The sequence below is a fragment of the Myotis myotis genome, unplaced genomic scaffold, assembly GCF_014108235.1.
Source record: "Myotis myotis isolate mMyoMyo1 unplaced genomic scaffold, mMyoMyo1.p scaffold_m19_p_3, whole genome shotgun sequence".
NCBI lineage: Eukaryota > Metazoa > Chordata > Mammalia > Chiroptera > Vespertilionidae > Myotis > Myotis myotis.
The window spans coordinates 10,679,116-10,706,453 of NW_023416335.1; the positions used below are offsets into that span (position 1 = coordinate 10,679,116).

At 37.8% G+C, this 27,338-nt stretch overlaps 2 protein-coding genes across 4 annotated transcripts in view; one reads left to right on the forward strand and one right to left on the reverse strand.

Annotated features, from left to right (window-relative positions):
• The window catches only part of MTMR7 (myotubularin related protein 7), an 80,242-nt gene extending 71,868 nt beyond the window's left edge, over window positions 1-8,374 (forward strand). The window contains exons 10-14 of the mRNA XM_036296592.1: window positions 644-693; window positions 2,845-3,045; window positions 4,576-4,716; window positions 5,617-5,743; window positions 7,222-8,374. Of these exons, the coding sequence (XP_036152485.1) occupies window positions 644-693; window positions 2,845-3,045; window positions 4,576-4,716; window positions 5,617-5,743; window positions 7,222-7,584 (882 nt within the window). The 3' untranslated portion in view covers window positions 7,585-8,374. The remainder of the gene's footprint in view (window positions 1-643; window positions 694-2,844; window positions 3,046-4,575; window positions 4,717-5,616; window positions 5,744-7,221) is intronic.
• VPS37A (VPS37A subunit of ESCRT-I) overlaps window positions 5,402-27,338 on the reverse strand; it is a 37,315-nt gene continuing 15,378 nt past the window's right edge. The window contains exons 4-12 of one of the 3 annotated variants that reach the window (XM_036296595.1): window positions 26,791-26,891; window positions 19,968-20,193; window positions 18,474-18,544; window positions 17,084-17,211; window positions 16,945-17,018; window positions 16,799-16,867; window positions 14,464-14,607; window positions 13,419-13,496; window positions 5,402-5,734 (exon numbers count right to left, since the gene is read on the reverse strand). In XM_036296595.1, coding sequence (XP_036152488.1) covers window positions 13,419-13,496; window positions 14,464-14,607; window positions 16,799-16,867; window positions 16,945-17,018; window positions 17,084-17,211; window positions 18,474-18,544; window positions 19,968-20,193; window positions 26,791-26,891 — 891 coding nt within the window. In that variant the 3' untranslated portion in view covers window positions 5,402-5,734. Of the gene's footprint in view, window positions 5,735-11,152; window positions 11,752-13,418; window positions 13,497-14,463; window positions 14,608-16,798; window positions 16,868-16,944; window positions 17,019-17,083; window positions 17,212-18,473; window positions 18,545-19,967; window positions 20,194-26,790; window positions 26,892-27,338 lie in introns of those variants that run through there. The other 2 variants (XM_036296593.1, XM_036296596.1) reach the window with 2 other exon arrangements.

Here is a 27,338-nt window from a genome sequence, read left to right on the forward strand (position 1 = left end):
GATGGGATTCTTCTGTATCATTTACAATTTTTAAAAAAATATCAAGAAAATTTGAAACTCCTATTACCCCCTCGCTGCAAAGCAGGGCTGAAGCTCCTACCGTGCCATCATTTTAGAATGCTTCTAATCCACAGGCAAGATCTCTGGATTTTACAGTTCTTCCTAAGCAGAGTAAAGTTCACTGGAAAACATTCCAGGTTGTTCCTTGTAAGAAGGTTGGTTTTGGTTGAGATGGGCTTTGGTGTAGAGCTAGGTTATGAGGTGGAAGCACCACTTCCTAGTAGTGTGATCTTAGGTGAGGATCTAACCCCCAATCAGTTCCCCCTTCTGCAGAGAGAGGCTGATAATACCTACCCTACAGTGAAATGAGATCATGTAAGCAGCAGTATGAGCTGTGACTCATAGCACTCAGTGGGTGGTGGCACTAACATTTTCATATACCGATTCCCATTTGTTTTTCCTATGGATGACCTTCAGCTTTGCCCTTCCGATACCACCTCTGTACTGGTGGGCAATGAGAGCTCACTCATTTGCAGGTTACCCAAGGAGAGTGACTTCTACGCCAAGAACCTCTGAATCCTGGTGACCTCTTATTTTTCCTGGTTTGCTTCCCTCCATGATATTTATGTTCTTTCTTGTGTAGGTATTAATTGAAAAGGACTGGATCTCCTTTGGCCATAAGTTTAATCACAGGTAAGAAATATTTTAAAATCTGTTTTAAATGCTTAGGATTAAAAAATTATGTTTAAGTTCTCAATTAACTGGGGGAAATAGCCTTATATGTTTAAGTGTCTTTGTGTATCTTCATCAAAAAGTTAAAATTTCATTGTGCACCTTGTATCACAGATAAATGAAGTTCTGAGTCCTGATAAGAATGAATGCTGACTATTCCATTTCTCAAGTGCAGACATGCACTCTAAGCTGCAAGCTGTGAAAGGCGGTGGAAGTCTTCTTTGATCTTTCACTGAGGGAGGCCATTTGGGTTGTCCTGAGGCACTTGTGTCCTGGGTGATGTCTCTGGGGAGGAACTGCACGTACAGTGGCCGAGGCTTTGCAGCCAGATGCAGACTGTGGCATTTACCAGCTGCGTGGCCTTGGGTGTCTGTCCCCTCTGGACGCTGGCATCCCATCCGTGAAACGGGGCTACCCTCCCTATTCCACAGCTGATAGCAAGGGTTTTTAAAAAGTTTACATAACTAGCCTAACTCCTTCCTGGCCCGTATATGAGGCTTTCAGATACACAGAAGCTACTGTTTTTGGAGACTCCAGCCGCATTTTGTTAGTGTGGATGATAATGCCTGACTTGTGTTCTCTAACCTCCAAAATGTTCAATGTTATAGCTGGTGTACTCTAGCCCTTTGTGTTAAAGTTTAAATTTAGGCAGCGTGCTAATAATTTAATTAGGTACTTACTTTTCCAGGAAAGCAAAATGATTCCATTTTACAAATGAATTAAAGCCTCCAAACAATTAAGTAACCTTCTTAAGATCATTGTTATCATCAGTTTTGGGGTTCTGACTATATGTGCTAAGCAGTTAAAATCTCTGAGATAGAGGACATACGGACAGAAGGAACTGGGAAATGCTGAAGACTAGATGGATCACTGTTTTATGAGGAAAGAGTATATTCAGCAATCCTTTTTAAAGCTATCATTTTTTTTAGGTGAGTAGAACTGAAACTCTTAAGAAGTTTCCAGACAATTTCTAATGTTTCCATTCTCGAAAAAAACTAGACCAATCCTTACTCATTTCTATTCCTCAAGTGGATCATTCATTGTTGAGATGAGGTTCTAAGTTATTTTATACCTGATGGCAGTCAAATTACCCCTTTTGTATTCTTTCTGAAATTCATACAACACTGTAAGAGACTAGTCTTTATTTAGATTCTGATCTCTTGAAAGTTTCAAGATTCTCTGATATACTCTTGAAAAACAAAGATATGATAGAAAGGTATATTAGAATCTGTGGTCACGTGGAAATTATATGCTGTTTTAGTACTGTTCTAGAAACAGAAATATCCCTAGAGCAGTGGTTCTCAACCTTCTGGCCCTTTAAATACAGTTCCTCATGTTGTGACCCAACCATAAAATTATTTTCGTTGCTACTTCATAACTGTAATGTTGCTACTGTTATGAATCGTAATGTAAATATCTGATATGCAGGATGGTCTTAGGCGACCCCTGTGAAAGGGTCGTTCAACTGCCAAAGGGGTCGCGACCCACAGGTTGCAAACCGATGCCCTAGAGACTTGGGAAACCACAATTTTTTTAAAAAGTTGTCTTTACTTATTCCTTCCCCCTGAAACAACGCACAAGTGCAAAACTCTAAAGTTGCTTAGATAATTCTTCACTAATTGAAACAAAGTGAAGGTTTATTCAAAAGTTCTAATGTACCCTTTTCCCCCCAATAGATTTTTATTGATTTCAGAGAGGAAGGGAGAGAGAGAAACAATGATGAGAGAGAATCACTGATCAGCTGCCTCCTGCACGCCCCTTACTGGGGATTGAGCCCACAACCCTGGCATGTGCCCTGACTAGGATCGAATAGTGGTTCATAAATTGAGGCTCAACCATTGAGCCACACCAGCCAGGCTTTAGTGTATTTTAAAATTTAATGTACTTTTAACGTGTTTCCCTTCTTTACCCAAATCTTCACTACTAAGTTTCTCCTGAAATTGAAATTTTAATTTATTTTTCCCCCACTTCTTTGCATTTTGGATTTATAAGCTAAGATTTACTTAGGAACTAGGGTTGCTTTTGTTGGTTGTTTTTGTATTTATAACTTTCTAATTAAAAAAGCAAACAAAATAACTGGCTATAAAACTTTCCTAATACTTTCTTTTATAGATATGGCAATCTAGACGGTGATCCAAAAGAAATCTCTCCAGTTATTGACCAGTTCATCGAGTGTGTCTGGCAGTTAATGGAACAATTTCCCTGTGCGTTTGAGTTCAATGAGCGGTTTCTGATTCACATTCAACATCACATATATTCCTGCCAGTTTGGAAACTTCCTATGTAACAGTCAGAAGGAGAGACGAGAACTCAAGTAAGTGTTTTGGTATTTAATTTTGTGACTGAGAATTTCAGATGCCCTTTCATAATGTGTAAGATTATTTTAGCCACACACCTATCCGGACAGATTCAAGCTCTTTCCTTTTTCTTGACATAACGCTTCATATGAATCATCCGACACAGGTAGGTACAAGTTCATTTCCCCAGTTTCTTCCTGATATCCACACGGGCTGGCGGACCTGGCACACTAACATTGAAAGGAAACTTCCTAGAGTCAGAGAAAGTGATTTTTGCATTTAGAAGGAAACACACCTCTTTGGTAGATATAATCACATGCAGATTGTAAATAGAACTGGGAAAGCAAATTTGAAACCCTCTTATTTAGGCTAAAACTGTATTGTCCTATCCACAGGGAAAAAGTAGATGAAATTTAAACTTTAAATAAATTGTAAAGCAGAAACTTAAAAACAGCAAAGGGATTTATGAACTGCAAGTGAGAGAAAATGTTTGAAATTCTCATAAAGTTAAAGTGATTTTAACTGTGGTCTATATAATATCAGGTTTAATTTGGGAAATGGGCTGAACAGAAGGAAAATGACATTTTCTTGCGGATGCTGGTTTGCTTCTGCAAGAAACTTCCAGGGTGCTTCCCGGTAGACGGTAATGATTTGGAAGCAGCGGACTGCGCCCTTCACGCTTGCTGTGCTCCGACAGTTTTGTGCTCCGCTGTGACAGACTAGCCACTTCAGTGGTATTTGTTTGAGTTTGAATCCCAGCTGTTCTACTCACTAGCTATGTGACTTTGGGAAACTCTTTAGTCTCTTTCAGCCCCTGTTTTCTTATCTGTAAAACAGACATATCTCACAGGAATTCAGCGAGGATTAAAGAGAGAAAACATAGAAGCATTTAAATAATACCTGGCAAAGAATAAAAGTTTATGATTATTTAGGGCAGCGGTTCTCAACCTGTGAGTCGCGACCCCTTTGGCGATCGAACGACCCTTTCACAGGGGTCACCTAAGACCATCCTGCATATGATATTTACATTACGATTCATAACAGTAGCAACATGACAGTTATGAAGTAGCAACGAAAATAATTTTATGGTTGGGTCACAACATGAGGAACTGTATTTAAAGGGCCAGAAGGTTGAGAACCACTGATTTAGGGTAAAAAAAAAAAAATTACATAACAGTTTTATTTTACACTCAGTACAGAGAGCAGAGGAGCGGAGATTAGTGCTCTGCTATGCCATGAAAACGAAGTGTAAATTTCCCTGCTACAGAACACGGACACGTGATACTCAGATAATTACTGGTTCCTTTCTAGCTTTAATATTACATAGTCTACTATTTATAAGCATCAAGATAGCCCTGGCCAGGTAGCTCAGTTGGTTAGAGCATCGTCTCGATATGCCACGGTTGTAGGTTTGACACTCAGTCTGGGCACATACAAGAAGCAACCACTGAATGCATGAATGGATGGAACAACAAACTGATGTTTCTCTCTCTCAAATAAAAAAGAACCAAGATAGGTCATTTTCAAGCTTATTTCCTTTACAACAGAATTCAAGAAAGAACATACTCTTTATGGGCTCACCTGTGGAAGAATCGGGCCGACTACATGAATCCGCTCTTTAGAGCTGATCACAGTCAGACCCAGGGAATCCTTCGTCTCCCCACAACGCCATGCAACTTCATGTACAAGTAGGTGAACCTCTAGGACCTTACTAGGAAGGGTTATGAGCTCAGAGCTGGCACTGTTTAATATTGCAGGCCAAAGGGTATGACACACTGAGCTTCAAGGCTTTTTTGGACACAAAATACAACAAAGGAGGATGTTTTAATATCTGACCTGATTTTTTGCCAGTGTCTCCTCTCCCTCGACTTTCCCCTAAATAAGAAATTATCTTAGAAGTTCATGTTCTGTAATAATGATATCTTAAAAATGTAAGTTCCAATTATTTAAAAGTGAAAGGTGGGGTGTGGGGGAGAAAGAAAAGATGGATGGAATAAGCCAAGTGTCTTGTCAGTTAAATGTAGACCAACCCGTTCCAGGAACCGTGTATAAAACAATGAACGACCCTGTCTCTGCCCTGTAAGTACTTTTCTAAGTAAAGAGTGGACCCACGATATCCCCGATTCTCACTTGCATTCCAGTTTGCATTGTTGTGTAGGATAAAAAGGGGGACCATTCATTGCAAATGCAAATGTAAATTTTTGGTGATTATGATAAAAACAAGCTAAATCCTCAAATTTAAAAGGTTCTACATTTTCCAAGTTTACTTCAAAACAAAGAGCCATTTTCTTAAACCAAAAAATAGAAAAAAGAAAATAGTAACATGTGGTACTTCAATCTACTTTAGAAAATTATATGCCTTCTAACTCAATACCATATATAAAATTCATGAATTTATTCTGTCCAAAAAAATTTACTGATCCCCCACAAGGAAAACATTAACATGAAATTAATTAAGTGGCTTCTTGAGCCCAGCAGTTGCACTTGGTGATGATTAGGACGGTGGGACTGAGGGATGGGAGCGGCCTTGCGCCTGTGAATTCACAGTAGGACATGGTTGCATCATGGAGCTCTGCTGTCCCTTCCAGGTTCTGGAGTGGCATGTACAACCGCTTTGAGAAGGGGCTGCAGCCCCGACAGTCGGTCACCGACTACCTCATGGCAGTGAAGGAGGAAACACAGCAGCTGGAGGAAGAGCTGGAGGCCCTAGGAGAGGTAAGACACACTTTCCTGACCATTGCTGCTCCATGGAAGCCTGTCAGGACTCAGGATATGTGAAATGCAGCAACACAGACTTTCGTATTTTTAGCCAGTGGATAACCTGAAACACAACCCCTCCCGACCCCCCAGGGGAGCACCCAGAAAACTGGAGCCCAAACCTAAGCAGCACTGAATACATTTCAGACATTCAGACATCTGGTTTGAGGCTCACTTCCACAGTGCGCCGAACTACTCAGCTGTTCCTACAATAGGTCAGGATTTGTTGTTACTGTTATTTGGGAGCACTAAAATGAATTCTTTCTGGAGAATTAATTACTAGTACATAATGACATAAAAAACCCTGATGCCAGGGCTCCGAGCCTAGAGATTCCGATGGAGAATGTTTAGAGTGCCCTGAGACTGTCATAGGGCGGAGAGACCTTGAATTAAAGAACGTGTAGAATTAACAATGAGGCATAAGTTAGGTGTTTAGAATTTCGGAGTTGTGCTAAAAGACTTGCCATTCAAAGTCCACTCATGTCATCATTGGGTCAGTTTTATCTACTCTTCCCAAAGATATCCAAGCTTTATGAAAAGCTGGACTGTATTAATCTATTCCAGTATTCTTATTAAAATACTAATAAAAATTACTTAACTCCCTAAAAGCACTGTAATTAAAACCTCTTTTTTCTTTATAACAAACTTCCTTAGCCTTACACGAGATTTTTCCCACACTCGTCTAACCTACCCTTTACACTTCATTCTCCACTACTCCCCTTGATCAAATTTAACCATTCTCTGCTTGTTATGCATAACTGACACTTCCTTCTTCTACTCACTGTCCCTGCTGCCAGAATGCTCTAACCATCATGTCCAAGTTGAATTCCTTGTCCTGTGCATGCTCCCTCCTCCCTGCAGCTTCCTCTGATCTCTTCCCTCTAACCACAGCACCCCGCCTTCTGAAGTAATTCCTGCCTTTTCTAAATTCCTACATTACAGGAACTCTGCCTCTACACAAAATTCCCTATAGCTGGATCTGTACCGCCTAGTACAGTACTTTTACACATAACTTAATATGAATGCTTTTTGAATGAATAATGTCTTCCTCACTGACATCAAAGGATGAAAACTGGTAAAACGCATTCCGAACAATCCAAATGTCCATCGTCTGATCAACGGGTAAACAAAATGTGGCATATAGGTATAGAAGGAAGGATGACTACTGACTACCAGGTGCCTTCCTGTTACTGTTTTTGCATTTTATAGAAAACAATGCTGAGGCAGGTATTACCATCCTTATATTACAGATGAAGAAACCAAGCCTCACAGGACCTAATTATTTTGTCCAAAGTCATAGTGTACCTTTGAACCCAAGTCCTTCTAAATCCCGTTCTTAACATTATACTCAGCTGGAAGGTAATGGTTACTAAAGGCATGCATATGTAAAAAAGATAAATTATCTATGATTTCCCCTGAGATTATTTCCTTTTTAGAGGCTGGAAAAAATCCAAAAAGTCCGGTTAAATTGCTCCCAAGTGAAGAGCAAGCCAGCTGAGCCCAGCAAACACTCGGGGTTCTCCACCTCGGACAACAGCGCCGCCAACACTCCCCAGGACTACAGTGGGCACGTGAAGTCATTCCCATCCAGGAGCCCCTCCCAAGGCGACGAAGACTCCGCTCTGATCCTCACCCAGGACAACTTGAAAAGCTCAGACCCAGACCTGTCGGCCAACAGCGACCAGGAGTCTGGCGTGGAGGATCTAAGCTGCCGCTCTCCAAGCGGAGGGGAGTGTGCGCCCAGCGAGGACAGCGCCAAGGACCGGGACTCTGACGAAGCCGTGTTTCTAATGGCCTGAAGCTTCCCTCGAGTTCCAACATAAAGGACATGCAAGAAACACCTTCCAAAATAAGGGAACAGTGCAATTTAAGATAAAAAGTAACTCAAGAAATGGTACGTGTAATCGATAATTATAAACTATAGCAATGAAAAGGGGGGGAAAGTCCAACTCTTAGTTTCCTTAGGTGTTGAAGAACAGGAAGTATACTTTTTTTTGTCAAATAAATATTAAGGGTATTATCCCATTTCGAAAATTATTCTAGTCTATGAAAGTTTTATTCACTACAGAACAATGAATGACGACCTCTAGCATCACCTAAGGTTATCTACATAAACCTTCCTGGTCACAGCATGTACCTGATCAGCTCAAAAAATGCTCTGACCCTTTGCCTGCACACCTGCTATCTTCATTTCCCCCCACTTATTTCATTTCCTGATGCATATTTTATTTCCTAAAACATTTGACATTATCATCCTTCCTGCCTGTCATTAATACTTCTAACAACAGAGGGCAGTGTTGAGATGTAACCTTTTGATTAATAGGTCTATTTGTGTAACTGAAGAGCTTTGTAATTGCTTCAGCTTATCTTTCAGGTTTCATGATCACTTATTAACTTTTCCTTAGATAATATTTTTTGAATTGTTATAATAATCTTGTTGCCTTATTTTGGAATATCTTATTTCTCCTCACGTTTTAAAAAATGCTAACATGCTGAAACTGGTTTGGCTCAGTGGATAGAGCGTCGGCCTGCAGACTGAAAGGTCCTAGGTTCGATTCCAGTCAAGGGCATGTACCTGGGTTGCGGGCACATCCCCAGTAGGAGATGTGCAGGAGGCGGCTGATCGATGTTTCTAACTCTCTATCTCTCTCCCTTCCTCTCTGTAAAAAATCAATAAAATATATTAAAAAAAAAATGCTAACACTTATAACTCACTTTTGCCTCTAACACGGGTCAAATACCTAATAAAGTAGAAGCAACATTTCCTCTCTGGTTAGTATATGTGAATTCAGAACCTATTAGCTTTCTTATTAACAAGCTCTGATTACTAGTCCAGAGACAATATTACCAAGAGTGTGGGTCAACCACCACTGAAGTGTAACAGTGTAAAGTTAGTAATTTTTTTTTTTAATATACAGTGTTATTGACTTGAGAGAGGGAGTGATAGAAACATCAATGATGAGAATCATGGATCGGCTGCCTCCTGCATGCCCCACACTGGGGATCAAGCCTGCAACCTGGGCATGTGCCGCGACTGGGAATCGAACCATGACCTCCTGGTTCATAGGCTGACACTCAACCACTGAGCCATACCGGCCGGGCAGTAGGCAATATTTCAATGAGGGAAAATTCCAATTAAGAACTAGAGAATTTGGTTGTTTCTACTTAACCAGTGGAATAAGTTCTGACACTTCGGAAACTGTACGTGGTTAACATGTTTTAAATTACACTGTTCCATCTCTGACTGCTGGAATTAGTTCTGCAAAGCTTGTTTTACTAAAATGAACATTTGAAACAGAATTATTCCCCTGCCCGTTGAAATGGGACTTTACTGGGTGACCTTAACTTCTGAAGAGACATCTAGTGAAACAAAAGTTGCCTTGTTGGAGAGAGATAAATAACATATAAGAAGAAAATAGTATAGCCATAAAGTTACAAAAAGAGTCACTTAATTCCTGTTGCAGTAACAGAACCAAAATTCACACAGGCAGACTCAAATGCAGACTTTTTCTATCCTGGATGACTTATATAACCTATATCTGAACTAATGTGTCTGTGTTTTAAATGCTGACAGTGACGATTAAACTCCTCTTTTTAGTGACTGGGTTGTAAGGAGATTATCCAATACATTAATTTTGGAAGGAGAAATCAAGCTATGTTAACTGGTATAGAAAAAAACTGGAATAGTTTAAAGAACAAACATATACGCCCTAGCTGGTTTGGCTCAGTGGATAGAGTTGGCCTGCGGACCAAAGGGTCCCAAGTTTGATTCCGGTCAAGGGCCTGGACCTTGGTTGCAGGCTCCTCCCTGGCAAGGCCCTGGTCAGGGTACATGAAGGAGGCAACCAATCGATGTTTCTGTCTTTCCCTCTCTCTTCCACTCTCTAAAATATCAATGGAAAATGTCCTAGGGTAAGGAATAACAACAATAACAAAAAAGAACAAATATATTATGATGAATTACTTATGTGGCTGAAGAGACTATGTAAAATTCTGTTTTTGCTTTAGATAAGCACCTAAACCAGTGGTTCTCAACCTTCTGGCCCTTTAAATACAGTTCCTCATGTTGTGACCCAAACATAAAATTATTTTCGTTGCTACTTCATAACTGTAATGTTGCTACTGTTATGAATCGTCATGTAAATATCTGATCTGCAGGATGGTCTTAGGCGACCCCTGTGAAAGGGTCGTTCAACTGCCAAAGGGGTCGCGACCCACAGGTTGACAACTGTTGACCTAAACCATGTCTTACCTATATTTGTATAGTATTTCCACAATGCCTCATTCTTAGTAGGTGTTAAATGATATTACTGGATCAAATGAACTGACATCCTTGAAGAACGGCTGTGGTCTGCTGGTGTCTTATTCTGGGATCTACCTGGTATATAAGAAAACTACCTGTTGGCAAAAGATTGGGACCACTATGCCCTCCATTGCAGTGACTGCAGGGAAAACTGAAGCTCTACTAACTAGAACAATAAGGAAAGGTTTCTGAATACCCCAAAGATTCCGCCATAACCTTAGAAGTGACCTCACCTATCTATAAATCCGGAGTAGTTATTATACCTTCCTCCTCTGGTCATTTTGAAGATCAAACGGCACACCCTAGCACAGTGCGAGGAAGACAGGCAATTAATAAAAGATCATTTCTTTATCCAAAGTCCATCTTTAAAGTCCATGTGAATACTAGCCCTAAACACAAACCAAATATTAAAAATATTTCAAGTCTAAGAACATAATTTTGTTTTTCCTAAAACTCTATTGCCAAAAATATTTTCTGGGTGAACAGAAAAATGAAGAAAAGACAAACTGTACTGTATGCTGGTGTTTGAAATGACAAGCACATTGGGATGAATTTTAAACAAAGTATACATTAGGTTGTTTTGTGATTTAGGTACTATCTACCAAGCCTCGGGTATACATTTTCTCATTAGCTTTTACAGCTATCCATTAAATGTGTTCATTCTGTAATAGGGAATAGAGACAAGCTGCTGAACATAGTACCAGGTAAATGAAAAATTCAATTAAATTAACTATAAATTCAACCTCCTAAAATTAAATATTAATTTCATTTATTATTATAGTTTTTCTCTTATGAAAAGCTAACTCATAGTAAAGGTCAGAAAATTTCACTGACTTTCTAATTAGGTACAGATTTACTATTTATTAACAAAAGTTGTTTTTAACTTTAACAGTAATTTAGACAGCCTATTCTTATCCAACCACATCACATACTTCTATTAAAAATTTGCATGAAAGTTTATGTTGGACCAGTTTAAATAAAAGACAATTTTCTTCTATTAGGTGAAATATTTACCTGTATTGCTTCTTAAATGCATCTTTAGTTTTAAAAATAAAACAACAATATATAAACAGCTGGTTTATTCTTTTGGTTTATTATACGTATTAAAAGTTACTTTCTTGAGATGGCACATTGGCAGGTTTAATGTTTACTGACACCTGGAATATTTAAAAGAAATTGTTTTTGAAAGTTTGATTATCCAGAAAGAAAGAAGAAAAATAAGTCTTTCTAACTGTTGAAAATAGTAATTTTTCATAAAAGGCTGAGAGGGGAAAAAATCTAAACCAACCATTTTTGATAAAGAAACAAGGCATTTCAAATTAAAAATACAAATTTAAATGAAGTAATTTTATAAAATATTGAAACTAGCCAAAATGACATGCATAAGTAACCAATAAGAGAGGAGCAGTGGAACTTAAATATGATAGGATTTATCAATAATAAATAAACATTTTTAGTGCAAATAGCGCAGAAAAATTTCTCAAAGTCAAGATCAGAGCTATCATTCTGATGTGTACAAAATCAGTCTTAGTTCTGTATACAATCTATACAGATACTGTGAAGTCAGCTGCTGTGATGAAGTGCCAATCTGCAAATCATAAATATAAATGTGCTTAGTTATGTGTCCCATTCCTCTTGCAGCAGTTCATGTATTCAGGAAAATCTAGAAAGAAAAGAAATTTTAAAAAACCTAAGAAATTTTCATCCCAGTAAGACCTACCTATAAAGATAACTTGACCACGAGGGAAAGAGGTGGGAAAGGATTCTAGCATGTTCATCTAAGTAAGCAACTGCTCAGTGCCTGTCATTTTCTCAAGCTGTGAGAAAGGCACACTTGATATTAATACTCAACCCTTGCCCTGGCCGGTGTGGCTCAGTTGGTTGGGAGTTGTCTAGTGCAGCGGTCGCCAACCGGTGGTCTGTGAGGTCCAAAAGGTTGGCAACCGCTGGTCTAGTGCACCAAAAGGCTGCTGGTTCAATTCCTGGTCAGGGCACATGATGGGGCTGTGGGCTCGGTCCCTGGTAGGAGCCTGCATGAGGTAGCAGATCAATATTTTATATCAATGTTTCTCTCTCTCTCTCCCTCGTCCTGCCTCTCTCTCTAAAAATCAGCATAATTTGTAAAATAAGGTGTAAAACAATACAATGCTGGCCCTAATCTTAAACACAACCTCGTTGAGAGAAGGGAGTCCTGAAGATCAGAAATGCCTGTGATTTCCCTCTCTGTAGTCTGTTCCCTCTTTTAGGGGCTCTCCTATGCTCCCTTCCTCAAAGTCCACTCCTTCAGCCCAGCTGAGTGGGCAGAGGACCACACGACACCAATCTCCAAGCCAGACTGCTGAGGTCAGGATGGACACCACCCATCCCAGCCAATTTCTTTCCCAGGAATTTGTAGTGAGTCCCCTGTCAGTCTCCACTGGCTGCCTGAACTGTTGATGGAAGGGTGTGAGGAAGAGGAGCTGCTTTCGTTATTGTGGCCTTGAGTCATGTTTTCACTCTCTGGTGACTGAGCTGTACTTTCTTGTACTTAGTTCTACAATGTATCCCAGCATTACCCAATAACACAGCTTTTTAATTGTCAGGGTGGGAATTCTTACAACCAAATCATTCCCTGCCAAGACAGATGGAAAAGAAAAGGAAGGGTGTCCTGAGATCAAGTGAGAGCATGAACAAAGACATGGTGTAGACAAAAGAACATGACACATGAGATAGCATAAGGGAAAAATGGAAAATTAAAATGGATAATCTCAAATATGTGGCAGATTGTAGAAGGTTTAAAACCAGAGAAAAATTTGGCACTGATACTGTCATTGCTAGGGGCCCACTGTAGGTTCTAGCGTAGAGAAATTACATCATGAAGTGGTATTTTAAGAAGATTAGTCTGTCAGTACTGTGCAGGAAGGAGAAACCCTGGCCAGGGGATTGGCCAGAATGTTATTGGAAAAATCCTCATGAGATGGAAAGGAGACAGAAGTTCATTTTAAAGGAAGCAAAGACAAAGGAAACTAGTGAGGATATGGTATACTCACACACCAGCTGAGAGAAAGGAACCAATTATAGTTTACAATACATCAGTAGTTATCAGATGTTGAAAAAAAACTTTTCATTTAAGCCGACATCATCGTGAGAAAATATCCAAAAGATTTTTATTGGCTATATGCTTATGTATATAACATTATGCTTAATATATAATGCAAAATATTCTATATGTTACATAGCATAAGAGCTATAATGATGGTGGCATGCTTAAAGCTGGCTCAATAGGCAGTGGTAAGCACACTTCAGTCAGGCAATAGGCTTGAGACACAAGCCTTCTGGAATGCAACTTACCTATGAAGCATGAAACTGGCTGTGCATTGCTATCACCTGCTGAAGTTTCTCTTCCTTGGCTCTTCTACAGTGGCAAATCTAGAAGATAAATTATTTAAAATACCAGTCACTTCTCCAACCATGTGCCTACTCCTTCCTACATTATGACAGAATTCTATGTAGGATTCTTTTAACCTGTTGAATTAAAAATTAATTTTGTTTGGCAGATAACCTTTACCTATAAACTTCCAGAATGTAAAACAACTGAATCTTTGTCAGTTCTGATTATATATCAATATTTGTGTTTTTAAAATATGAAAATAAATCCTACCATTGTTAACCAGGGAGGTTAACAAACAAATACTTCAAGGTGCAGTTATATAGTACCAACAAACAACAGATGAAAAATCAATGCCTTACTAATGCTACAGCCATAGTTGTTAATGTCCCTGAATTTCAATTTTCTCTCATGGGAAATGGGGTAATAAAACCTGCCCCACCCTCCTTAACAGAATAGGCATATATATAGCACATGTTTTACAAAGTTTAGTAACAAAGGTTATTTTTAAAATGTGATGTTTCAGAGAAATTAGGTAAATATAAAGGACTTTATCAAAGGGCAAGATACTGCCAAGCAGACTCTGATTTTTCTTTAAATATAATGGAAATAGTAACATCAAACAGGAAGTTATTCCAGAATGTTCTTAATAACATTTAAAAAATTAATCTCTATAGCTCATTCTCCAGAATAACTGGAAACAAGTTATTACAGGAGAATATTACAAATATTAAGCACAAACTTAAAGCTACTTTACTAGCTTTATTTCGGAATGACACACTATCAGTTCTAAAAAAGAACCACTGTTTGATTTACCTGCTGTGTACTCACAAGCAGAAGGTTTAAAGTGATAGAAGGATGCTGCTATCTTTCTCAAAGAGGCTCTTTCAGTTTTCTTTCATGGCACTCAAAACCCCAGCTCAGTAATGTGCTAACATTTTTTTACTTATGAATATACTTAATTTGATATTACACTGTCACTTGTCCTAACCAAAGAATATTACATACTGTTCTCTTTTCCATGAAGTTACTGAGAAAATCATCTATTTCAGTTTTTCCCTCCAAGAAATCTTCAGCAACATTATCAGATTCTTCCTCAGCTTCGTGCGCAGCTACTTTTAATCTTGCCTGTAGGGCACTTGCACTACAGCTCTGAAAAAGAAAATCACGTATTATGTTAGTTCATAATGACCAGAACTCCTTAGAGAGAAAGAAAACAAGGCAGAGGGAGGGAGAAGCAATTTGTTATATGCCTTACATAGGCTCTTTCTGAGGAAATCTGCTACCACCCAGGTCCTCAGTTTTGGATATAGGGGTGGATACCTAACACAAGAGAGACCAAGCCACTGGCTGCAAACTCTTAAATGAAAGAACCTGGGCAAATCACTGTCCTCTCTTAGAGAGTCAGCAATCAGATCACTGTGGTAGGCATCCTCTAAGATGATCCCCAATGAACCCCAACTCCTGATTTCCCTGCCCTGTGTAATCCTCTTTCCCATCAATGTGGGCTGGACCTAGTGACTCACTTCTAATGAACAAAACATGAAAAGTGATGGGATTAAAATTAACCAAAGAGGTGAAAGACTTGTACACTGAAAACTGCAAAACACTGCTGACAGAAATTGAAGATGACATAAAAAAGTGGAAAGATATTCCGTATTCATGGATGGGAAGACTTGATTATTGTCAAGAAGACAATTATTACCCAAAATGATCTAGTTTTAATGCAATCCTTACCAAAATCTCCACGGTTTTTTTGTAACTTTTTTGCAGAAATAGAGTAAGTTCTGCTAAAATTCATTTAAGCTCAGGAGACCTCAAATAGCCAAAACAATCTTGAAAATGAACGAAGTTGGAGGATCCATACTTCCTGATTTCAAAACTTACTACAAAGCTATAGTAACCCAAACGGTGTTATACTGACAAGAAGAGACATATAGACCAATATGCAATAGCAAGCCCAGAAATACACCCTCACATATATGGCCAAGTATTTTCTAAAGGTGCCAAGACCACTCAATAGAGAAAGGACAGTCTTTAACCACTGATGCTGGGTAAACTGGAGATCCACATGCAGAATCAACGAACCCTTACCGTACTGCATGTAAAATTCACTCAAAATGGAACTAAATGAAGGAACTAAAGCTATTCAGTAATAAAACATCCCTCAGAGGACGGGGGAGTAATGGGCAATACTGGTATATGTCAGTAGCTTAGTGCAATGTAAAACACATAATGATTGCTCAATGGTAGTTATTTCTTTTATTCTAAAGAATGACCATTTCTGAAATCCATTATAAATTTATATTCTCCTTTACCATCTTTTTTTTTGCTGTTGTTTTATTTCTTTTTTATGTTTTATTACATTGGCTTTACCTTCCCAGAACTCCTGATTTTAAAAACACCAGAACATTGTTAATTATGATGTTAGTTACTAATATGAGATATAAAGATTATGAACTCTATTTTCTTTTACTTTTAGAGATTTTTAAAAAATGAGTTTACTTTTATAAAATGCTTTTCATTTTTCATATAACCAGATTTCTAGCATAAAATTTATTTGTGGTGAATTATACTTTTATATATTTTTCTATTTGCTCACTTTTCATTTAAGGCATCCTATATAATAAAAGGGTAATATGCAAATTAACCATCACTCCGTCACAAAGATGGTGGTGCCCATAACCACAAGATGGCAGCGCCCAGTCCACTCAGCCCTGCCGGAGTTCCCCAGTCCCGGTGGGGGACATGGGGGGGGGGGGGCGCGGCCACTGAGAGTGGGCAGCATGAGCGGCCTGGCGGAATGCTTGCTTCGCCACAGTGACGAGGCAAGCGTTCCACCCCGGCCACGGAGGGCCTCTGGACAGCGGGCATGGAACAGCCAGGGGGGACGAGTGGGGGTGCAGAGGGGAACGAGGCAGCAAGCATTCCGTGCCCAGCTGCAGAATGCCTCTGGCCAGGCCGGGCACAGAACACTTGCATTGTTGCAGGCCGGGCTGAGGAGACCGCGCCCACCCCCACCCCCCCATGCCCCCCAGAAGCTTACAAGTGAGTCTATAGTTAAAGTTTATTGCAAGAGTTAAACTGGCTTTATAATAACTTTCCCAGAAAATTTGTTTATGGGGATTTTAATATTTTTCTGTTTTGGAGCCAAATATGCTCTTGCATGAGCACAAATGACTTATAATGTTGCATAACCGAGGGCTGTTCATCAGCATCTAAAGGCCTCATAAAGCCAGACACCTAATAAATGCTTTCTGATAAAAATGAAAGTAACAATGTGGCTGACACACATTAAGATAAAAATTTCTTATGGTAAATAAAAAGAGCTAAACAATCTTACCTCACTAAGTTCATGCTGTCTTTGCATCTTCTTTTCAAAAGTAGATTTCATTTGTGTAAGTAATTCATACTAAAAGAGAAAATAAAAATGCTGTTTTCTTGTATTTATAAATTACATGAATTTCTTCACAATGAGCACCAACTCACCTTCTCTAAAACAGTTTGTCTTTTGGCTTCCAAGCTGGGCTCCAAAAGCAGATTTTTTCCTGTAAAATAAAAATCTGGTTTATTTCTAGGTAAAGGTCACATTTTTCTCAGGAAATTTAACAAGTAAAGGAAGACATACTTGCAAGCTCCTCAATACTTTTTACTAAGTCGTCCTTGTCAGTAATAATTTGTTTTAGTTGAGGCAAAGTAAGAAACTGTTCTAGTAATATCTCCTCTTGTTCATTCATATTTGTAAGTTGTGACACACTAGAAACAGAATAGACAATGTGTTAATGACTATCAATAATCTAGTTTTTCTCCATTATGATAAAAATTCATTATTTTTCAGTTATCCAGCTGAAGGGTTCTAAATAATTTTGGATGCACACACGGCAAACTATAACCCTCAAAACAAATAAAACATCAACCACATGGGTAATAAAGTAGTCTGAATGTAGTGTCAAATCACTGCAGGACTATATAAAGAGTAGGCTGTATGAACAGTCACAACCTCCCAATTTTAGCCTCAGTGCCTTATTCAGCTAACAGATATGTGGCTATCACAATAAAAAATGCGTCTATTTGTGTGTATGTGAGCAGGCATAGAAGGTTAAGCCAAAATAAAAACTCAATATCCATAGGGTGAAAAAGGCAACTGGATAGGGATGGCACCTAAACCTTTCTGAACATATCTTTTACTTTTGACTACAGATCCATATAAAAGCAATGCATGATTAAAAATGTGAATTCAATATTAAAGAAAAAAGTTGTCTCTTAAAATTCAAAGCAAACTTTTTCTAAGTTACATAATCATCCAGAAAAAATATTATTTGAAGCCCTAACCAGTTTGGGTCAGTGGATAGAGCATCGGCCTGCGGACTCAAGGGTCCCAGGTTCGATTCCAGTCAAGGGCATGTACCTTGGTTGCGGGCACATCCCCAGTGGGGAGTGTGCAGGAAGCAGCTGATCGATGTTTCTCTCTCATCGATGTTTCTAACTCTCTATCCCTCTCCCTTCCTCTCTGTAAAAAATCAATAAAATATATTTTAAAAATATATATTATTTGAAGAGAAAAAAATAGTATTTGGCTGTATATTTCTGGTGTGGTATATCCTGAAGAAAAAAAAAAGTGTAAAACACCCCACAAAATCTTATCCTACATTAAGTATTCATATTAATAATATTGGTATTATTTTTTTTTACATTCAGTAAATATTTATTGAACATATAAATGAAATAATTTTCACAAGAATGTAAATCACGTAAGAGAAAGGACATTGTTATCCTGGTAACTAATGATCATTCCCAGCATCTAGAAAAATCCCTGGTACATACTAGTCATTCAATAAACACAACCTACAAAACATAAAAACTGATTTATAAAATTTCCCAATTAAGACAACCACAAATTAGAAATAGTGAGGATTAAAAAATATTTTTATTTAATGTGGATATGACAATGATGATCTGTTTTGTATTTACAAATACAACAGACAACAAATACCAATGTTATTCTCCAAGTCATTTACCTTAGTTCGGAGAGTTCGGGAAATTCATCAGGGACATCTGGCATCCTGTAACCAAAACCATTCTGGCTTATCTAAAGAGAGTTTGAAATAGTATTATATTTCAGCCATCTTTTCAATTGCTCCTGTTCTCATTATCACATCTTTATCTTTGCACTTTACACTGTCCTTACTCTCCCCGCTTTCTTTTCTGTATTCTTTTCAGTTACTGTTTTTGATTTTGTTTTTGTTTTTTTTGCGGGGGAGGGAGGTGGTCATGTGAGTACCTTCTTAGCTCTCTTTCTTGGGCAAAGTACAGGCTATAAAATAAATCTCTTAAGTATATCTGTGACAAGTGTGGAGAATTATATGTGAATTTCATTGAAATATATGAATAAAGTTACCTCAAATGAATTAAGTATAGGAGAACATTAATAAGTTGACAAAAGTCTGAATAGTTACATGACTAAGTTCAGTGAGACAGTAGGGCAGATAAGAAACAGAGTATCCATCATTTGAATATCGATGACTTTAAAATTGAAGACTCATGAAAAGTTATAATTTTGTTTTACTATTAATTGTGGCTTGTTCATAATATTCATTAATACAATGATAAAAGAGTTTGGAAAACAAAGTCCACTTGGGTCTATATTCTAATTATTACAAACACTACAACTAGTAAAGCTAGATATAATGTTTTATAACATTTGAGTATTACTATGGGTGATAATTCACTAAAGGTTAAAAGTGAAGGTTTTAAATCCCTTTATATGTTGTATGCACAAATATTAGTCTCTTATCTCAGCAAACTCCCACATGGCAACAGTTACTAGCTTAATTAAGGAACATAATTTTTAAACCAGTGGACACTTGAAGCCCTTAGTATGCTATGGCAGACCCTCCACAATCTGCTTCTCCTACATGGTCATTTCTTGTGCCTTTGCCTAAGTCCTATATGACAGCCAGAGAGATCTTTTACAGGCAGCTTCACAAATACACCATCTGGTAATGCCTCCATGCCTCTGCTAATGCTGCTGCCTCTTCAGAGAATGCTTTATATAACCACTTGTCATCCAGACAAATTCATTACCATGTATCAAAATCTAGCCTCAGGCATAAATGCATTCACTCATTTATCTGACTCATTTTAACTGAGCACCTAATATCTGTATCGGGGTTTAAGGCACTTAAGAATAAAGTTATGAAAAAACAGATTCATATTTTCCTTCTAAGCTCTACCTTGGTCCCTAGCAGCACTGACCATTCCCTTAATTGTGTCTTCAACATAACTTCCGACTTTGTCTTCTACTCTATTGGAAGTTCCTTATTTACAATTATTTGATATGTTGGTGACCTCTCTGAATTTGTTAACTGAGTTGAAAATGTGATCTCATCTTTTTTATCTTTTGTGCCTACTTTAGTGGCTGGCACAAGGAGACATATAAATAATTAATTTAATAAATGTTGATTAAATTAATGTTTCAAGGGTACAAAATATCGGTTATTGAAGATACCAACCTGCACTGAAGTGTCTGCTGTGGGAACAGGTAATGGCAGACTTGAAAGGGTGCCAAATGAAGGAGCAGCAGGTTTGGCTGTTGTATAACTTGTTGTTGATGAAGAAACAGTGTCAGTAACAGATAAAGAACTGACGGTCCTGTTAGCTTCTTGTGGGGGAAATGGAGGAAGAAATGGAAAGCCCTGAGAAGCATAGGAAGGCATCCCACCTGGGTTACTGTATAGGCTAAAGAGAAAGAGAAATATTAGATTAGAAGTTAGGGTTAATTGTAAAATTATCCCTAAATTTTCAAGTAACAATTGTCATATGTTACAGATGGAATCCGTTTATGGCGGATGACACTTGTTATAACTGAATTAAATATTATATAATTTGATAAAATATAAATAACCCCTGCCCCCCAAAAAGAAAATGTTGGTTTCCATGAAGAAGAAAAATGTTTTAGAAACCATACAAGTTCAACTTCTCAATAGAAGCAAATAGACAAGCCATATTTAAGTTTTAAGCATTCCACTGGCAACAGTCAATATCTTCATAGAGAGAATGGTAAATAACATTTAATTCAGAAAATTTATTCAAGTGAAGGTTGCTTAGTAACTTTCACTGTATTAGAACAAATATGATTTAAAGTCAAGACTGATTTTCTAGGGAGGTGAGGAAATGTTCTAAGGGGTGGGAGTGGCTGGGGAGAGGTCAATGGGTGGGGAGACACATGTAATACTTAAAAGAATAAAGAATTAAAAAACAAACTGATTTTCTAGAAAATTTTAAAGAAAAATTAAATGTATAGATGAGTTGCTAAAAATGTTAATATATAAAGATATAATGTGGGTTCTTATTCAAGTTGGTGATGTAGGAAGATCCTGAACTCACTTCCTCTCATGAACACACAGAATGTGTAAGCTACATATGAATAATTTCTTTTGAAAGAAATCCTAAAAACTGACTTCTATACATCAAGCAAATAAGAAAAAAAAAAAAGACATCAAAATGGGTATGAGAGGATAAGATACAATCTTGCCATAAATCACACCCGTGGCAAGGCAACCATAATTGGGAGGGAACTCAAAACCCAAAGTTTCTCTCCACGGAGCAAAGTGTTTGAGCTCCACAACTTTTAAAACCAGCCCCATGAAGATGAGCCCTCTAAACATCTAGCTTTGCGAACCAATGGGACTGGCATCCACCAGCTCCCCAAAGCTACAGCAAACTGAGAATCAGTTCTTGAAGCATCTGGTGCACCGGCTTTTTCTGTCTGCTATTCAAGAGATGCCATTGATCACCCGGCTCGGAGGCCAGGGAGCTGGAGTTCCTGGGGCCAATAGGATTGTAATAGTTACAGAGACCACTACCCACAGGGCCCTGCACAGACAGCAGGAACACCCTATTTGCTTGTGCAGGAACTTCAGCATGAGGGGCCGGTTTCAGGTTTGGCATATATCTAGAGCAGGGGTGGGCAAACTTTTTGACTCGAGGGCCACAATGGGTTCTTAAACTGGACCGGAGGGCCGGAACAAAAGCATGGATGGAGTGTTTGTGTGAACTAATATAAATTCAAAGTAAACATCATTACATAAAAGGGTACGGTCTTTTTTTTTTTTTAGTTTTATTCATTTCAAACGGGCCAGATCCGGCCCGCGGGCCGTAGTTTGCCCACGGCTGATCTAGAGGCTAACAAAGGTGCTCTCAGGGAATATGGGTGGTAGACGCCATCTTGCACTTTCCCTTTGCCTCTCTACAGCTTGCTGGTATTTCCCAGAAAGGAGATTATACACTTACCTAGAGCCAGACTTTTGAGACTGTCTCTAACAGGACACTTCTAAATTGCCTGGATGTTGTGGCCAGTGGGACTTAAGCTTGTGTCCCACAGGACAGTATATATCTGCATATTTTAAAAGCTGCTACCACCCACAGCCTGGAAAGCAGGCAGGAACTGGCACACCCTGAACTACTGTTAGCTCTTAAAAATATAATAGACTGCTTGAATAATCACAAAGGTTTGAGTCATTCAAGAGATAGGGCAAGGTTCATCTCCTAGTCCAATCCTCAAGACTGGGGGAGGCAACTGTTTTATCTCATGACAGAAACCAACACAAAGAGTCAAGCAAAAATAAAGAAACAAAGTCTATGCTCCAAACAAAAGAAAAAGATAAAACCTCAATAATGGAGATAATTTACCTGATAAACAGTTCAAAGTAATGGTTAAGAAGTTGCTCAAAAGAATGGTGGACCAGAGTGAGAACTTTAACAAAGAACTAAGAAATGTAAGAAAGTACCAAACAGAAGTCATAGAGCAGTGGTTCTCAACCTTCCTAATGCCGCGACCCTTTAATACAGTTCCTCATGTTGTGGTGCCCCCCAACCATAAAATTATTTTCGTTGCTACTTCATAACTGTAATTTTGCTACTGTTATGAATCGTAATGTAAATATCTGATATGCAGGATGTACTTTCATTGTTACAAATTGAACGTAATTAAAGCATAGTGATTAACCACAAAAACAATTATGTATGTGTTTTCCGATGGTCTTAGGCGACCCCTGTGAAAGGGTCGTTCGACCCCCAAAGGGGTCGCGACCCACAGGTTGAGAACCGCTGTCATAGAGCTAAAGAATATGATAACTGAAGGGGAAAGTAAACTGGAGGGGTCCAACAACAGGCTGGGCGAAGCAGAAGAAACAATCAGAACTCAAAGATTGAGCAGTTGAACTAAGCCAATATGAGAAGAAAAAAGAATGAAAGTTGTGAATGAAAATGGGGCTCTGGAATAAATTTGACAAGTTCAGTGACTAAAAGTAATCTCAAGGGTAAACTGGTCATAAATTCCTAACTGGGCAAGAAGTGTTGGTGGAGAAATGAGAATCCTATGCAGCGTTGGTAATACAAAGTGGTGCAGCCACTTTCTATCACCAAAGCATGGAGGTTCCTCAAAAAATTAAAAATTGAACTACCAAATTCGTAAGTCATAAGAAAAAATAATGACAAATTCTATGATATTAAAAAAAACACCACAACAAACAAATCTCTACACAACAAAGCCCATTATAAGAAAAGACAAATAACTGGGGAAATTTTTTAAACTCATCACAGACACAGGGATAATTGACCTAATATATAAAGAGTTCCTACAAACTGATAAAGGATTAACAACCTAACAGCAGAATGGAGACTAGGAAACAATACACAAGTTGGGGGAGAGGGGGTAGCAAAATGGAAAATCACAAGTTGGGGGGGGGGTACTTAAATCATAGAAAAAGGTGGTCAACTTTACTGGAATAAGATAAATACAACTAAAGTTATACAAACATATTTTCTTCTTATAAATTGGCAAAGATTGATTCTGGTAATATACTACACTGACAAAGGATATATGTATAGGAGTAGAAGTTACTCCTCCACTACTCTGTAGGGCAATTTTGCAGTGTTTGTCCAAATTACGAATATGAATACCACTTTGAGAATATATCCAAAAAATATACTCACATTTGGGTAAATTATATTTTTAAAGTTATTCCCTGCAACATTGAGGACAAAGAGGGTGGGCCTTTTAAGAAAAACTGGAAACAACAAAAATATCCATCAGTAAGAATCTTATATAGCTCTGGCTGGTTTGCTCCATGGTTAGAGCATTGGTCTGCAGACTGAAGGGTCATGGGTTCAATTCCGGTCAAGGGCATGTACCTTGGTGGCAGGCTTGATCCCCAGCCTGGTCAGGGAGTGTGTGGGAGGCAACCAATTGATGTGTCTCTCTCACATTGATATTTCTCTCTCTGTCTCTCCACCTCCCTTCTACTCTCTCTAAAAAAAATCAATACAAAAATACCATTGGGTGAGAATTAACAACAACAACAAAAGGAATCTTGTATAAATAAATTATAGTACATCCATAAGCCAAACACTTTGCAGCCATAAGGAAGAACGAGTAAATGCTTCATATACCAACATGGGACGCTCTCTCCAAATCATATTATTTGAAGGAAAAAAAAGAGCAAGCTAATAGCATGCTACCATTTGTATAAAAAGAAGGAAATAAAATACTACATGAACATACTTCCTTGTATATGCATAAAATCTTACTGTATTTTGAATTCTATACATGTTTGTATGAATTCTATACATACACAGCCAAATGAACAACTCTGAGAAGAAAAACTAAGTTTCCAGGGAAACAGAAATGGCAGGGTGACTTTTTTAAAATATGTTTTTATTGATTTTAAAGAGAGGAAAGAGAGGGAGAGATAGAAACATCTATGAGAGAAAAACATCAACATCGATGGGCTGCCTCCTGCACACCATCCATGCTGGGGATCAAGCCAGCAACCCAGGAATCGAACCAGCAACCTCCTCGTGCATTGGGTAAACACTCAATTACTGAGTGAGCCATACCAGCCAGGCGGCAGGGTGACTTTTCACTTCATATTCTTTTATACTTTCTGAATTTTAAGCCAAGTGACTATATTATTGATTGAAAAAAATGAAGTTAAAAACATTTTGAAATAAACTTATTTACTTCAAAGGATCTCTCATCTTTAACTTAAAAACTTACTTTTATCTGTAGGTATATTAGTGAGTTATATATAGATACGTTCTTAAGAACCAATATGATCAACATGACATAATATTTGTACTATTCTTGAATGAATCTTAATAATTCTGAACCATTTTGCTTTATTTTGACCCCTTTGATAGACACAACCTATAAAATAATCTAGGAGATGCATCAAACTTCCTTTTTAATAATGTGCACTTTAGCATAGGGCAGGGGGCGGGGCGGGTTGGAGGGGGTAAATGAGGGATAAGGGGGAACAACTATAATGTAATACTTTCAACAATAAAGAATTAATTTTTAAAAATCTGAAATAGAGTATGCCAGCTCATATTAAAAGATAATAATAATGTGCACTTTATCATAGAACTTATGTAAAAGGAGAGCAAGTAAACTTGTTGGCTTCTATTTTCAGATAAGATGAATGATGAGTTAACATCTAGCCCTATCCTAACAGAAGACAGGAAATACTGTTTTTAGATAAAGAATATCAGTGAGGCTCATGACTCCAGGACATAGACCAGAGGCAAAGATGAGAGCTAGGGCTGATGGACATAATGAACCTGATAATCTAGCTACGCAGATGTCCGGGCACAAGATGTCACTGCCACTTGACTTATGAACAAAATGACGTTCTTTAAAATTAAACAGAAGGACTGGGCGATAAATACAATAACTATTCTGAAAAGTAAAAAAAAAAAAAATCAACAGGAAGCTGTACCATCATGCAGTTTCAGAATATCAAAGATATAAAAAAAGTTATGTAAATCAGAAATCAAAATGGCACTGGACATCTTAGCACCAATAGCCTATATTTAGACAATAGAGAAATGCTTTCAAAGTGGAAAAAACACTTCAACTTAGAATTTGAATTGCACCAATTATTAAATGTAACTGTATATTAAAGACATTTGCAGATTTTAAAAAAAAGTCTCAAAATTTATCTTCCAAGCATCCATGTTGTAATTTACAAAAATGTTCACAGCATTATTTCTGGTCCTATATGGCCTTGCAGAACCAGGCCACTCCACTATCTAGAAGAAAAGGCCATTTTTCTCCCCTTGCATTTTTCTCCCCTGGTCAAGTTTTTACAACTGCCTCAACAAATCAAATGTAGCAAAAGTGAAGGACTTCAGCAACTAAGTCATTATGGCTTTCTCATAGCTCGCTCTCAGGATGTTCACGCTAGAACACCGGCCATTATGTTGTGAGGGAGCCCAGCACACATAAAGGTAACATCTAGGTATACCAGCTGACACCTCCAGGTAAGGCCTCTGAGGAGAGCCTCCTTATGATCAACGAAGCAGATAAGAGCTCACTCTGATGAACTCTTTCTGAGCTGAATACAATAAATGTGCTCGTTGTTTTAAACCACAATTTTGTGGCTAATATGTTATGAAGCCTTAATAACCAGAAAAGATTTTAGCACGTGGAAGTGGACTGCTGCTATGACAAAAAAATCTAAACCATGAGAGTGGCTTTGGGACCAACCAGAGTTTGTGAAAGCTAGACGTACCCTCAGGAGAGTGTAAAAGACTGCAGGGCCTCAAAAAGACTGTTAGCAGGAAAACTAAAAAGATCTAAGAAAACAAAACCAATGAAAAATTGGAAGTAATTAACTCCAGAAAAAAGCAAAAAAGTTATAACAAGAAAATGTAATTAGGGTAAAGCACTTAGTTAAGTGACAGGATATGTGTAGTCAAACTAATAAAAATTTATTTAAGTAAAAATTATGATATAATTTCACTGAATGAGAGGTTTGTGAAAGATAACTAAAATCCTTATTAACCATAATAGGGACCCAATAGGTCATATTTAAATGATAGGATAAAAATATAGCAGTATATACATATTATTGATTAAGATGAAGGTAGCCCTGGCTGGGCAGCTTTGTTGGTTAGAGCAGTACACCAAGGTTGCAGGTTCTATCTCCAGACAGGGCACATACAAGAAACAACCAATGAATGCATAAGCACATGAACAACAAATCACTGTTTCTCTCTCTTTACACTCCCTTTTCCACCCCCCTTCCCTTCTCTCTCTCTCTCTCTCTCTCTCTCTCAAATCAATCAATAAATTTTTTTAAAAAGATGAAAGTAAATATTAGAGAAGCAGCTAAAAGAACAGTTGTCTCTGAAAAGTATGAATGTATTTTTGTGAAGATGGGGATGTAAAAACAAAGGAGTGCTTTTTAGCATCATCTGAATTTTTAAACTATATTTTGATTACATTGATTAAAATAAATATATACAAACATTTGTTATAAATATACTTACTATGGAAATGCTGTTGAAGTAGGAGCTAAAACTGGAGGATTCTTCCAAAACTCATCCAATAGACTCTGAATAATTTTTCCAAGATCTGAGTGCATTGTAAACTGAAAATAACAGTAATACAGAATGATTAAAATCACTTTCAGAAAAAGAATGTAAGTTCTCATTAGGATAACTTCACTCTAAAACTTAAATATTAAAACCAATTTTTGCAAGTCAAGAATTAAATGGAAAGCAAAGGACATTGTGTCAAACATATCAGCAATCCACAACTTACAGTATTTTCTAATAGAATCAATACCATAAATCAAATTAAAAGCCTATTTAATCAATGATGCATCTTTAAAATATTTCCACATTTCACTATAAAGATTGGAAGGTTCAAAGGTAAATACTGAGAGTACATTATTCACGTTAATCAATGTTATACATAGCTTGAGAACTTTAAGGCATATCTGAATTTTATTTCTACTAAAAACTACGGAATATCTACTGTGAACCTCAGCAGGTCCTTGCCACTAAAAAGCAGCCTTTGAATCGGTACTATCATA